The sequence below is a fragment of the Schistocerca serialis genome, chromosome 3 (genome assembly GCF_023864345.2).
Source record: "Schistocerca serialis cubense isolate TAMUIC-IGC-003099 chromosome 3, iqSchSeri2.2, whole genome shotgun sequence".
Taxonomy (NCBI): Eukaryota; Metazoa; Arthropoda; class Insecta; order Orthoptera; family Acrididae; genus Schistocerca; species Schistocerca serialis.
Window position 1 is genome coordinate 228,251,439 of NC_064640.1, and position 12,397 is coordinate 228,263,835.

General features: G+C 37.1%; 1 protein-coding gene across 3 annotated transcripts in view; it reads right to left on the reverse strand.

The window, feature by feature from the left end:
* The window catches only part of LOC126469964 (glutaryl-CoA dehydrogenase, mitochondrial-like), a 925,249-nt gene that overhangs the window by 16,275 nt on the left and 896,577 nt on the right, over positions 1 to 12,397 (reverse strand). The window contains exon 7 of one of the 3 annotated variants that reach the window (XM_050097389.1): positions 6,670 to 6,899. The exons of the other annotated variants lie outside the window; for them this stretch is intronic. Coding sequence (XP_049953346.1) covers positions 6,670 to 6,899 — 230 coding nt within the window. The remainder of the gene's footprint in view (positions 1 to 6,669; positions 6,900 to 12,397) is intronic. 3 annotated transcript variants of the gene reach the window in all.

Below are 12,397 nucleotides of genomic sequence, written 5' to 3' on the forward strand. Positions count from 1 at the left end.
GAGAGAGAGAGAGAGAGAGAGAGAGAGAGAGAGAGAGAGAGAGAGAAGGGGGGAGGGGGGAGAAAGAGCCATCAATTATTTACTCTGGTTAATGTTTCTGATTTCTGTTTATGATTGTTTTAGTGGCTAACATGATCAGAGAGTTATTGATTACATTAATTAGATCATTAATTACTTTCTTTTTCATTGCATGGGCTCTTTGTATGTGAAAGTTTACTCGTAATGTCAGGAGTTTTTTGTTGTGACTGTTCACTCTTCTCACATAAAATCATTAGAGTGAACGATCACAACAAAACTCCTCATATTACAAGAAAGCTTCCACATGCAAAGAGCCCTTGCAATGAAAAGGAAAGTAATTAATGACCAAATCAACACAAGCAATAACTCTCTGATCATGTTAGCCACTAAAACAATAATAAACAGAAATCTGAAACATGACAAGAGTAATTAATTGACGGATCTCTCTCTCTCTCTCTCTCTCTCTACACACACACACACACACACACACACACACACACACACACACACACACACACACACACACACACACAATAAATGAAAAATGATAAATGTGGGTGAGCAAACACCAGAAATCGGCCAGCTGGAGCATGGGGACTGAATGAATACATCTCCAGAACCACATATGGACTAACAACACTGGAAATCATAACACCAAATGATAATTTAACATCACAAAATTTGTGATACAAACGTTGCTTCTAATCTAAAAAACAAGAGAAAAACATGACAAAATGTTACATACTAACATCCTGCAACTACTACATAACACATTTATAAAAACTAAAACTTTGTGTTCTGCCTTATGGCAGGTCTTGTCATGGAGGAACCCTCATCAGAGAGGTCCACCCCATGAGCGTCTAGGGAAGTGATTCCAGTGGTGGTTTCCTGTTGCCTTCCACAGATGATGATGAAATGATAATGAGGACAACAAAACACCCAGTCCCTGGGCGGAGAAAATCTCCAACCCAGCCAGGAATTGAAACCGGGCCCCATGACACGACAGACCGCCACGCCGACTTCTCAGCCATCAGGGCGAACACACATTTATTTTATGTATAAAATAGAAATATGTATAACATGCAACTGAAGATGCTTCACAGACAAAAGAAGCAAAAGGCATATGGAGATAAACACACTGCCTTTCACTTATTTGCAGAGATGGAACATACCTCCATGAACAACAATGATGATTGGTCAGCACCCACAATCATCCTCTCACTATACTGTGTAGAAGTCACCACTCTCACATGCTTATTGAACATCAAAGAGCATGGATATTCATATCATCACTGGACACTGACAGTAAAGAAAGTTACCTGAACTGACGAGCTGCAGAACACACTGGTACACTCTTGTGGCGGGGTACAATTACACCAAAAACCACGTGAGCTGTTTTTCCAAAAGAACACCATTCAGGCCAGTAGCAGTGGTATAACCATATGGTGGACATGTACATGGAATTAAATGTGGTTCCTGGTATGACTAACACTGTTCCTCACTGGTGAATGATACAACAACCTTCAGCCCAATCAGGTGCACACTAAATCTCTCACCTCCCTCTCCAGGTGACTTGTACCTTTAGAAAGACATTCCCTTCTCCAGTTGCTCCCAAATTGGAACACTGCATGAAATGAGAAAGTTTTCTGGTCCTCCAGGTCACCTGACCTTAATCATATTGAGCACATATAGGATACCATATGTATGTTTCTTGGATCCATTTCTGGCCAATTTCTGTGTGTTGTGGTCAACAGTTGAGTAGTTACGGATCAGGGTGGCTATCTACACACACTGTTTCACACAGCCCGAGCAATGACATGTCACTGCTGTCATAAGGCCAAAACGTTTTGCTAGATGCTATTAGGTTATATTCCTCATTACTCCATAATACCTCTGGTATTATGACATCCCCCCTGGGTTACTAGGTGAGCTCAATATTGACAGAAGGATGTTCATAATATTAATATTATAGGCAACCGGTGTGTGAGGAATTTTCTTAAGCTTGGTCTTCAGTTTTTCCCAATACCCACCCGTCACCCGTTTAAATTTGTTGAAATACTCCGAGACAGTCACTGTGTGAAATGTACTAACTTATCTCATGTTTAAAACAATTTTATTTTAATAGTAAAAATTGCACAATTTAAATTGAGTTTGTTGTATATAAATCAATATCTTGTAGGAATGAGTCATTTTACATTCCATCACAAATTATTTTGTGAATATTATTACGGCATCAAAATTTATAAGGGTTTTTTTTTTTTTTTTGTTTTTTTTGTTTTTTTTTTTTTTTTTTTTATATATGCGGATCTGATTTGGTAATTCTTACCCATCACCTTTAACACATTAGAATTACATAAATTCTTCTATACAACAGAAGAAGGTGTCAAGGAGAAACTTTCTCAGTTTGTTCTCAAATTCTGCTTTGCTGGCTGCCAGACATTTTATATGCCTCATTAAGTGATCAACAATTTTTGTTGCAGCATTACACCAGCCTTTCTTTTGCTAAAGACAACCTTTATGGGGAGTAATGGATGTCATTTTTCTTTGTGGTATTGTAATTATGTACATCATAATGTACTGTAATGAACTGTAATGGATTATTTACAACAAACTTCATGAGGTAATAAATATACTGTGAAGCAGAAGTGAGGACGCCCAACTCCTTAAACAAATGTCTACAAGGTGATCATGGGTAAGCTACCACACATTATTCTTGTTGATAAATAATTAAACTTTTAAGTGTTTCATGATACAACACTGGAAAATTCTTACTCTTATCAGTAAGTATGACAAGCACACTTTTAGGATCCATTTTAGAAGTTCTGGGCATGTTATTCATCTGCAAATGTGTCACATGACACACGAAAGTCATGTTTTTTTATCAGCAATCACATTAAAGGACATTTTGAAATTTTCAACCTCAGATGATTTTCACGAGTATTCATTTTACAGGGTGATTATAATTAAAGTTAAACTTTCAAAACACTGTAGAAATAACACCACTAGTCAGAATGATGTCAAATTGCAATGGAAAATTATTGGAGAAGGGGAAAAACGTATGGCAGATGAAAAATATAGTATGAAAATTGATCAACAGATGGTGCTTCATATGACAGAATAGGTAAATGAATACACCTGTCATGCGCACGACACATTGAAGTTGGTATAAACACTCCAGGTACATGGCTTTTCCTCCTTTCGCATCTGCGATGTTTGCAATGACTGTCTCAATGCAGAATCACGCTCTGCTTGTAAAGCTGTATTACAAGAACGATGACTGTGCACACATCATTCTGTGGAAGTACTCGACACTGTAGGGTTTTAAAAAAGGTGTTGGTCCAATGACTGCCGTGGGTCTGGAGAAAATTATTGATAAATTCGAAAAGACGTGTTCTTTTGGTGAGCAACCTGATAGACAAAGGAAACAAATTGATTCGACGTCAGTGGAAGCAGTGGCCACAGCAGTGCACGAGGAGACAAGTGGTGGTGTGCAAAGGTGTAGAGCATGGAGAATTGCCTGAACATTGGACATACCCATGAGCATTGTGCGTAAAATCCTACAAAACACTCTTCTTTGCTACACATTCAAAATTACCCATGTGCACGAGTTGCTTCCTGTTGACCTGCCAGCAAGAGAGACCTTTGCTTGCATGGAAGTGGACAATGATTGGCCAGGGAAGATTTTGTGGAAAGATTAAGCCCACTTCCATCTGACAGGGTATGTCAATACACAGAGTTTTCGAATGTGGGCAAGAGAAAATCCACACGCAAATCAACCGGTTCCACTTCATCCTGAAAAGGTCACTGAGTGGTGTGGGTTTACGGCATCATTTATCATAGGGCCATATTTTTTCGAAGAGACAGGTGCTTCTGGTAAGTGCTATGAGTGTCTCTTGCGCAATCTAGTTATTCTAGCTCTCCAAAAGCCTGGATGTGTGGATAGGATCATTTTTATGCAAGATGGCACACCTCTGAACATTGCAAATCCAGTTAAGCAGCTGCTGAAATGCCATTTCAGAATTGCTAGAATTATCAGCCGCCATTTTCTTACAGCCTGGCCATCCTGATCACCTGATCATAACCGTATGACTTCTGGCTGTCCGGCAGCCTGAAAGATGATGTGTTCAGTGTTCCGACTGCAAACTTCGCAGCATTGAAGGCACACACTGTGCAACACATTCTGAACGTGACTCCGGAAACACTTCCATCAGTTGTGTAACATTCTGTTCCTCAATTTCAACTTGTTGCAGAAAATGGTGGACAGCATACTGAACATTTTTTGGACCAGTCACACAGAAATTAATAATGTGACCTGATTTTGATTGATGCTTTTTGTACGGTTTTTGGCCTCAGGACAATTAAAAACTGATGTAAGTGATGCTTTTTATGTGATTTTTGGCCTCAAGACAATTAAAAACCAATTTTTCCCATCCAATGTGATATGAACTTGCCGTGGTGGATGAGCTTACGTAACTAACAGTATCACACCTGTACACGCATGCAAACTGAGTAGTTAAGTTTGTTTAACGTCAAACGTACACCTTAGGCATTGTTGTATGATTCATTTGTCATTTGTCGACCACTATTAAATTATAATGCTTACAGTGCCATCTATTGCTACATTTTGTAACTATTTATTTTCCGTCTGCCATATGTTTTCCCCTTCTCCAATAACATTCCGTTACAATTTGACGTCTTTCTGACTAGTGGTGTTACTTCTACAGTGGTTTGAAAGTTTAATTTTAATTATAATCATCCTATATTATATCTTGCATGATTGCCCAATTTTGGCCTTGCAGGCCATTTTCAAGCATTGTAGGTGTTGATGTGTTGTGCAGTTACCCTGTTATTAAACAGTGCATACAGCCGATCTGAAAGCCAGCACATGACGTGCAAGTATGGCTGTGGTACCCCATGTGAACCAAATACGCAGTTACATAAATTAAATATCTAGGTGTTAAGTTGCAAAGCAATATCAAATGTAACAAGCACATGACATCAGTTGCAGGGAAGGCAAGTGGTCAAATTTGTTTTATTGCAAGAAGTCTTTTTAGTATGGCTCATCTCTAAAGGAGGCCACCTACAGAATACTTCTTGAATACCACTAGAGTCTTTGAGACTCTACCAGGTAAGATTAGAGTACATCGAAGCAATTCAGAGGCACGTTGTTAGATTTGTTATTGATAGGTTCAATCATTATATGAGTATTATGGAAATCCTCTGAGAACTTGAATAGGAGTCCCTGGAGGAAAGATGACATATTTTTAGTGAAACACTATTGATAAAGTTTAGAAAACCAGCATTTGCAATTGTCTGCTGAAGAATTTTACGGCGCCCAATGTACATCTTGTGTAAGGAATATGAAGTAAACATAAGGTAAATTTGGGTTTATACACAAGCAATTAGACAGTCTTTTCCCCCTCACTCCATTTGCGAGTGGAACAAGGAAGAGAATGACTCGCTGCTGTGCAAGGTAACCTCTGCCAAGCACCATAAAGTGTCTTGTGGAGTATTTATGTAGATGTAGATGTCTACATCAATTTATGGAAGTAAAGGAAAACATAAATAACTTTGAGAGGATCTGAACTCTCCTCCATCAAATTTGCGTCCAGTTCCTGTAATTAGTACTCTTCCTTGGGAACTTTGCAGTGTAATAATGAACCTCAGAATATACTGTAACTAAGTACATGATTTCACAGTACTCTAATCAAATGAGTCATTTAGTTTACAAAGGACTTACTCACTGAAAAATATAGTAACATGCTAGCCATTTATATGATCGTCCTTTAATTAATATTAAGCTATCTTTAATCTCCATTTTTCAACATACATTGATTTATACTTAACTATATGTGCAATGTCACATACACTTTACAGTCTTGTACATTCAGAAATTTTTCAATTGTATGCAAGCAAAATGGCACAGTGTAAGACACTCAACTCATTCGGTTCAAATCCCCACCTGGACATCCTGATTTAGGTGTTCCTTGATTTGCTTAAACAGTTTAAGGCAAATGCTGGGAAAGTGCATTGGAAAGGTACTTTTAAAAGGGCACAGCTGATTTCCTCTCCAACCTATTTCTAATGACCTCATCATTGACAATGTTAAGCTCTAATATTCCATCCTTTTCCTATGGAGATGGAGATGTCAAGCAGACATGATTTCAGTTTGCGTTTGAAGTTAATTGTATTGTATATTAGATTTTTCACATACTTGGATAAGGGGTGCATTATTTTTTAGACTGCATAACCCACTGCTTTCTGCATCACACTAAGCCTGAGTGAGTTTTGTTACCAGGAATTTCTGAGTTGAAAGTGAACATCTTCATTCCCTAATGAATTACATAGCATTTCTTGTGTAACTTTGAAAATTATGACATAAAAGTAGTTACAAGTCAATGTGTCTTTATAGAGGCAGTTAATACCACAGGACAGAATTCTAGGATGAAAAATGTTATTTTTCTTTGATATACCTTATATTTTACCCTTATTTAAAAAATTTATTTTCAGTAATGAACAAGTTTGGATTATCTAAGTTTTTTTCAACATATTTCAAATTAAGTTTTGATTTGATTGAATATGTTGTTTTCTCTTTGTGATTAAAATCAGCAATATTACAAATTCTTATTCCTCAAAAATTAGTACACTTACAAATTCTTATCCTTCAGGCGACCCACATGAAGACATGCTTGAAGACCTATTGATATTTCTGTAAGCATATCTGCTAATTTCTTCTGAATGAGCTGGGTGGCTGCTAAAGGCCGTCCAAACTGGTGACGCTCTAGTGTATATCGACGTGCTTCTGCTAAGCAAAACTCTGCTGCACCCAGGGCTCCCCAACCAATACCATAACGAGCATTACTAAGACAGGTAAAAGGTCCCTGGGGAAAAAGGGCACAAAAAAAGAACCTTAAGTTACAACAGATCCAACACTTACAATAAAAATGTGAAATATGGAAGAGTTTATTTTGAATATAAATAGAACACACAGAAAAATTTTATCATCTTCACTTCAAACATCAGGCCTTTTTTAGTTTTGCCTGTTACAGTATGCATCAATTCCTCAGTATTCTTCGAGTTCATTATATCCACATTGTGTAAACTGTATGAACCAAATGAGTATTGATTATATAATCCAATGTGCCTCAACTAAGAATACATTTGCCATGTTTACCAAGATTCATCCACAAGATAACAGATCGTAGGGATGAGAGGTTTTTTTTTTTTTTTTTTTTTTTCTTTTTTTTCTTTTAGGCTTTGAAGAATAAATTGGATCAGCCATCATAAATGAGTGTAATGAATACAACTTTAATCTATGTGACAATCTGATTGTTGATTTGGAAATTATGTAAATATCTGGAGATGTGTATTAAGGTCAGTGAGAACCTAGGGATGAGAGTTACTTTTTTCTTTTAGGCATTGAAGAATAAATCGGATCAGCCATCAGACATGAGTGTAATGGATACAACTTTAATCTATGTGACAATCTGATTGTTGATTGATGAAATCGGTGCTCAGCTGCTGGATGATTTGCCTCATAATGGGGAAGAAGAAGATAATTTGAAAAAGAGTAGCAACATAATTGTACAAATTTTCTCACTTTAGATGAAAGAGTAGTGTCTCATACTAATTGTATTTTCTTAAAATTAGTAGAAATGGCCATACATATTGCAAATCTTTAACTGGCAATACAATTATAGAAAATAATTAGTTTTATTTCCTACAGATGAAATTATGCTGTTTTGATATCAGCCTGTAAAAGCAGACATAAGTTTGTATCTTTCAACTTTAAACCTGCCTATCTCCTACCACTTACTTTTCAAAATATTTTGGAAGACTATTTGTGATCAGATTTATTGACATGTTGCAATTCCTTTCTGATTCCTTCCCAATTTGGTTTCCATATAAGATACTTCACAGAGGATGCTATAATCATTTACAGGAATAAAATACTTTGTTAACAGTATCCTCTGAGAATCTTTTTGAATTTTTGGACCTCTTCCAGGTTAGACTTACAAAATTAATACAGCATGGGAAATCAGATAGTATAGACTCTTTCAGTGTTTTACCCTCAACCTATTCTTATCTTGATTTTTCATTAATGGCTTTCCAATTATGGTAAATAATCAGGCAGCAATGGTTGCCAATAAAATAGCTGTACAGATCAAGTATTACTACTACACAACACAAGCCACAAAAATGTCAAATTTGTTAATACTATTTTATAATAGTGAATGACACTGTAAGTCATTGAAATGAGATAAATGTGCTGGAAATTCAGAACATACAACATGTAAGGTTCCTATGTAGCCAAACAGACAATTAAATTAGTAGCTTATTGATAACTAACTGAAGCAACAAAGTTTGCTCCAAAAATTATTTTCTGACAGTATGACAGACTAGTGATTCTGTTATATTCTTTGTGTATTTCTATCATCTGCACTAATGAAAAGAATTTACATTTCATAGGCTATAGTTAAACAGAAGAGGGAAGTTCCACAATTGTAATAGGCTAGTCTCTCTCATACAAATGGCAAACATGAAAAAGCCAACACACATTAAAAAAAGATGGGTAGAAAAGGACTTGCCAAAGGTGGATGTACCAGAATTAAATAATGCTAAATATACAATTATGTACCAGTTTCTGAGAAGACATAAGAAAGGAAAAGAAATACGCCTGATTGGCTGACTTTGAAGTAAAGATGCTGTAAATGCAATAAATAGCTACAAACCCACAAATGAATCAATTTCAAAAATTTACAATCGCAATGTACAATCTTTGCATGACAAGACTATGAAATACACAGCTCTTTTTTTCTTTTTATTTACACATCAAGTTCCATAGGACCAAATTGAGTAGCAAATCTCCAAGGTCATGCAACATGTCAGAACATGAAATTACAACATACAAGTAATAACAGATAAAATAAAATGTATATGAACTCAAAAAAAGACAAGCCATAAGTTTGAGTAAGCACAATCAACAATATAACATAGGAATGAGCTTAATTTTTCAAGGAACTCCTCGACAGAATAGAAGGAGTAACACATGAGGACTCTCTGCAGTTTCAATTTCAAAGTGCATAGATGACTGCTAAGATTTTTGAACTCCTGTGGTAGCTCATTGAAAATGGTTGCAGCAGTATACTGCACACCTTTCTGCACAAGGGTTAAGGAAGTGCAATCCAAATGCAGATTGGATTTCTGTCTAGTATTAACTGAGTGAAAGCTGCTAACTCTTGGGGATAAGCTCACATTGTTAATAAGAAATGACAGTAAAAAATAAATATACTGAGTGGCCAATGTCAATACCCAGACTAGTGAACAGGGGTCAACAAGAGGTTTGCGAACTTATTGCCCAAACTGTGCATTTCTGAAGCACAGATATCTTTTGAGAATGATAAGAGTTACCCCAAAATATAATACCATATGACATAAGGCTTACGTCATAAGTGAATGAAAATAAGCAAAGTAGACTAACTTTCATGTTGAACGATCACTTACTTCAGATACCGTTCGAACAGTAAAAATGGCATCATTAAGTCTTTGGACAAAATCCTGAATGTGGGCTTTCCATGACAGTTTACTATCTATCTGAACACCTAGAAATTTGAACTGTTCAGTTTCATTAATCATACGCCCATTCTGTGAAATTAAAACGTCAGGTTTTTTTGAACTGTGTGTTAGAAACTACAAAAGCTGCGTCTTACTGTGATTTAGCATTAGTTTATTTTCTACAAGCCATGAACTTATGTCATGAACTGCACTATTTGAAACTGAGCCAATGTTGCACATAACATCCTTTACTACCAAGCTAGTGTCATCAGCAAACAGAAATATTTTAGAGTTACCTGAAATACTAGAGGGCATTGCATTTATATAAATAAGGAATAGGAGTGGCCCCAACACTGATCCCTGTGGGACCTCCCATTTGACCGTACCCCATTCAGACTCCACATCACCACTATTCTCAACACTGTGAATAATGACCTTCTGCTGTCTGTTGCTAAAGTAAGAAGTGAACCAATTGTGAGCTATTACCCACATTCCATAATGGTCCAATTTCTGCAGCAACATTTTGTGACCAACACAGTCAAACACCTTAGTTAAATCAAAAATATACCTAGTACTCGAAACCTTTTGTTTAACACATCAAGTACCTCACAGAGAAAAGAGAATATAGCATTTTGAGTTGTTAAATGACTTCTAAAGCCGAACTGTACATTTGATAGCAAAATGTGTGATATAAAATTATCAATTATCCTTACATACAGAGCATTTTCAATGACTTTAGCAAACATTGATGGCATAGAAATAGGTCGAAAATTGTCTACTTTATTCCTTTCTTCCTTTTTATAAAGCGGCTTTCCTACTGAGTACTTTAATCATTCAGGAAACTGACCATTCCTAAACGAAAAATTAGAAATATGGCTAAATACAGGGCTAAGATGTGCAGCAAAGTACTTTAATATTCTGCTAGGCACTCCATCATATCCATGAGAGTCCGCAGTCTTCAGTGATTTAATTATTCACTCAATCTCCCCCTTGTCTGTATCACTGAGAAATATTTCAGACATCAATCTCGGAAAGGCATTTGCTAAGATTGTTATATGATTTCCTGTAGAAACTAAATTTTTATTTAATTCACCAGCAATGCTCAGAAAATGATTGTTAAATACTGTACATATATCTGATATACAAGTAACAGAAACTGACTTTATATTGCCAACCTTGTGCTGCTGACCGGACACTTACTTCACAACTGACCATATGGTTTTAATTTTATCCTGTGAATGAGCTATTGTCTTTGCATGCCATGTACTCTTTGTCTTCCTAATAACATTTTTAAGCACCTTGAAGTACTGTTTGCAATGCACTACTGTAGCTTGATTGTGACCACTTCTAACGTTTTGATATAATTCCCGCTTTGTTCTACATAATATCCTTACCCCACTAGTTAGCCACCCAGGCTGCCTTTTACTGCTAGTACCCTATTTAGACCCCCCCCCCATGAACCATGGACCTCCCAAGTGGGGAGGCTTGCGTGCCTCAGCGATACAGACAACGGAGGGGTATCTGTCGAGAGGCCAGACAAATCTGTGGTTCCTGAAGAGGGGCAGCAGCCTTGTCAGTAGTTGCAGGGGCAACAGTCTGGATGATTGACTGATCTGGCCTTGTAACACTAACCAAAATGGCCTTGCTGTTCTGGTACCGTGAACGGCTGAAAGCAAGGAGAAACTACAGCCGTAATTTTTCCCAAGGGTATGCAGCTTTACTGTATGATTAAATGATGAAGGCGTCCTCTTGGGCAAAATATTCCGAAGGTAAAATAGTCCCCCATTCGGATCTCCGGGCGGGGACTACTGAAGAGGACGTCATTATCAGGAGAAAGAATACTGGCATTCTATGGATCGGAGTGTGGAATGACAGATCCCTTAATTGGGCAGGTAGGTTAGAAAATTTAAAAAGGGAAATTGATAGGTTAAAGTTAGATATAGTGGCAATTAGTGAAGTTCAGTGGCAGGAGGAACAAGACTTTCTGTCAGGTGAATACAGGGTTATAAATACAAAATCAAATAGGGGAAATGCACGAGTAGGTTTAATAGTGAATAAAAAAGTAGGAGTTCGGGTAAGCTGCTACAGACAACATAGTGAACGCATTATTGTGGCCAAGATAGACACAGAAGCCTGTGCCTACAACAGTACTACAAGTCTATATGCCAACTAGCTCTGCAGATGACGAAGAAATTGAAGAAATGTATGATGAGATAAAAGAAATTATTCAGATAGTGAAGGGAGACGAAAATTTAATAGTCATGGGTGACTGGAATTCGATTGTAGGAAAAGGAAGAGAAGGAAATGTAGTAGGTGAATACGGATTGGGGGTAAGAAATGAACGTGGAAGCCGCCTGGTAGAATTTTCACAGAGCACAACTTAACCATAGCTAACACTTGGTTCAAGATTCATAAAAGAAGGTTGTATACATGTAAGCCGCCTGGAGATACTGATAGGTTTCAGATAGATTATATAATGGTAAGACAGAGATTTAGGAACCAGGTTTTAAATTTTAAGACATTTCCAGGGGCAGATGTGGACTCTGACCACAATCTATTGGTTATGAACTGTAGATTAAAACTGAAAGAACCAGAGGTTGTACAGAGTTTCAGGGAGAGCATAAGGGAACAACTGACAGGAATGGGGGAAAGAAATACAGTAGAAGAAGAATGGGTGGCTTTGAGGAATGAAATAGTGAAGGCAGCAGAGAATCAAGTAGGTAAAAAGATGAGGGCTAGCAGAAATCCTTGGGTAACAGAGGAGACACTGAATTTAATTGATGAAAGCAGAAATGCAAAAATGCAGTAAGTGAAGCAGGCAAAA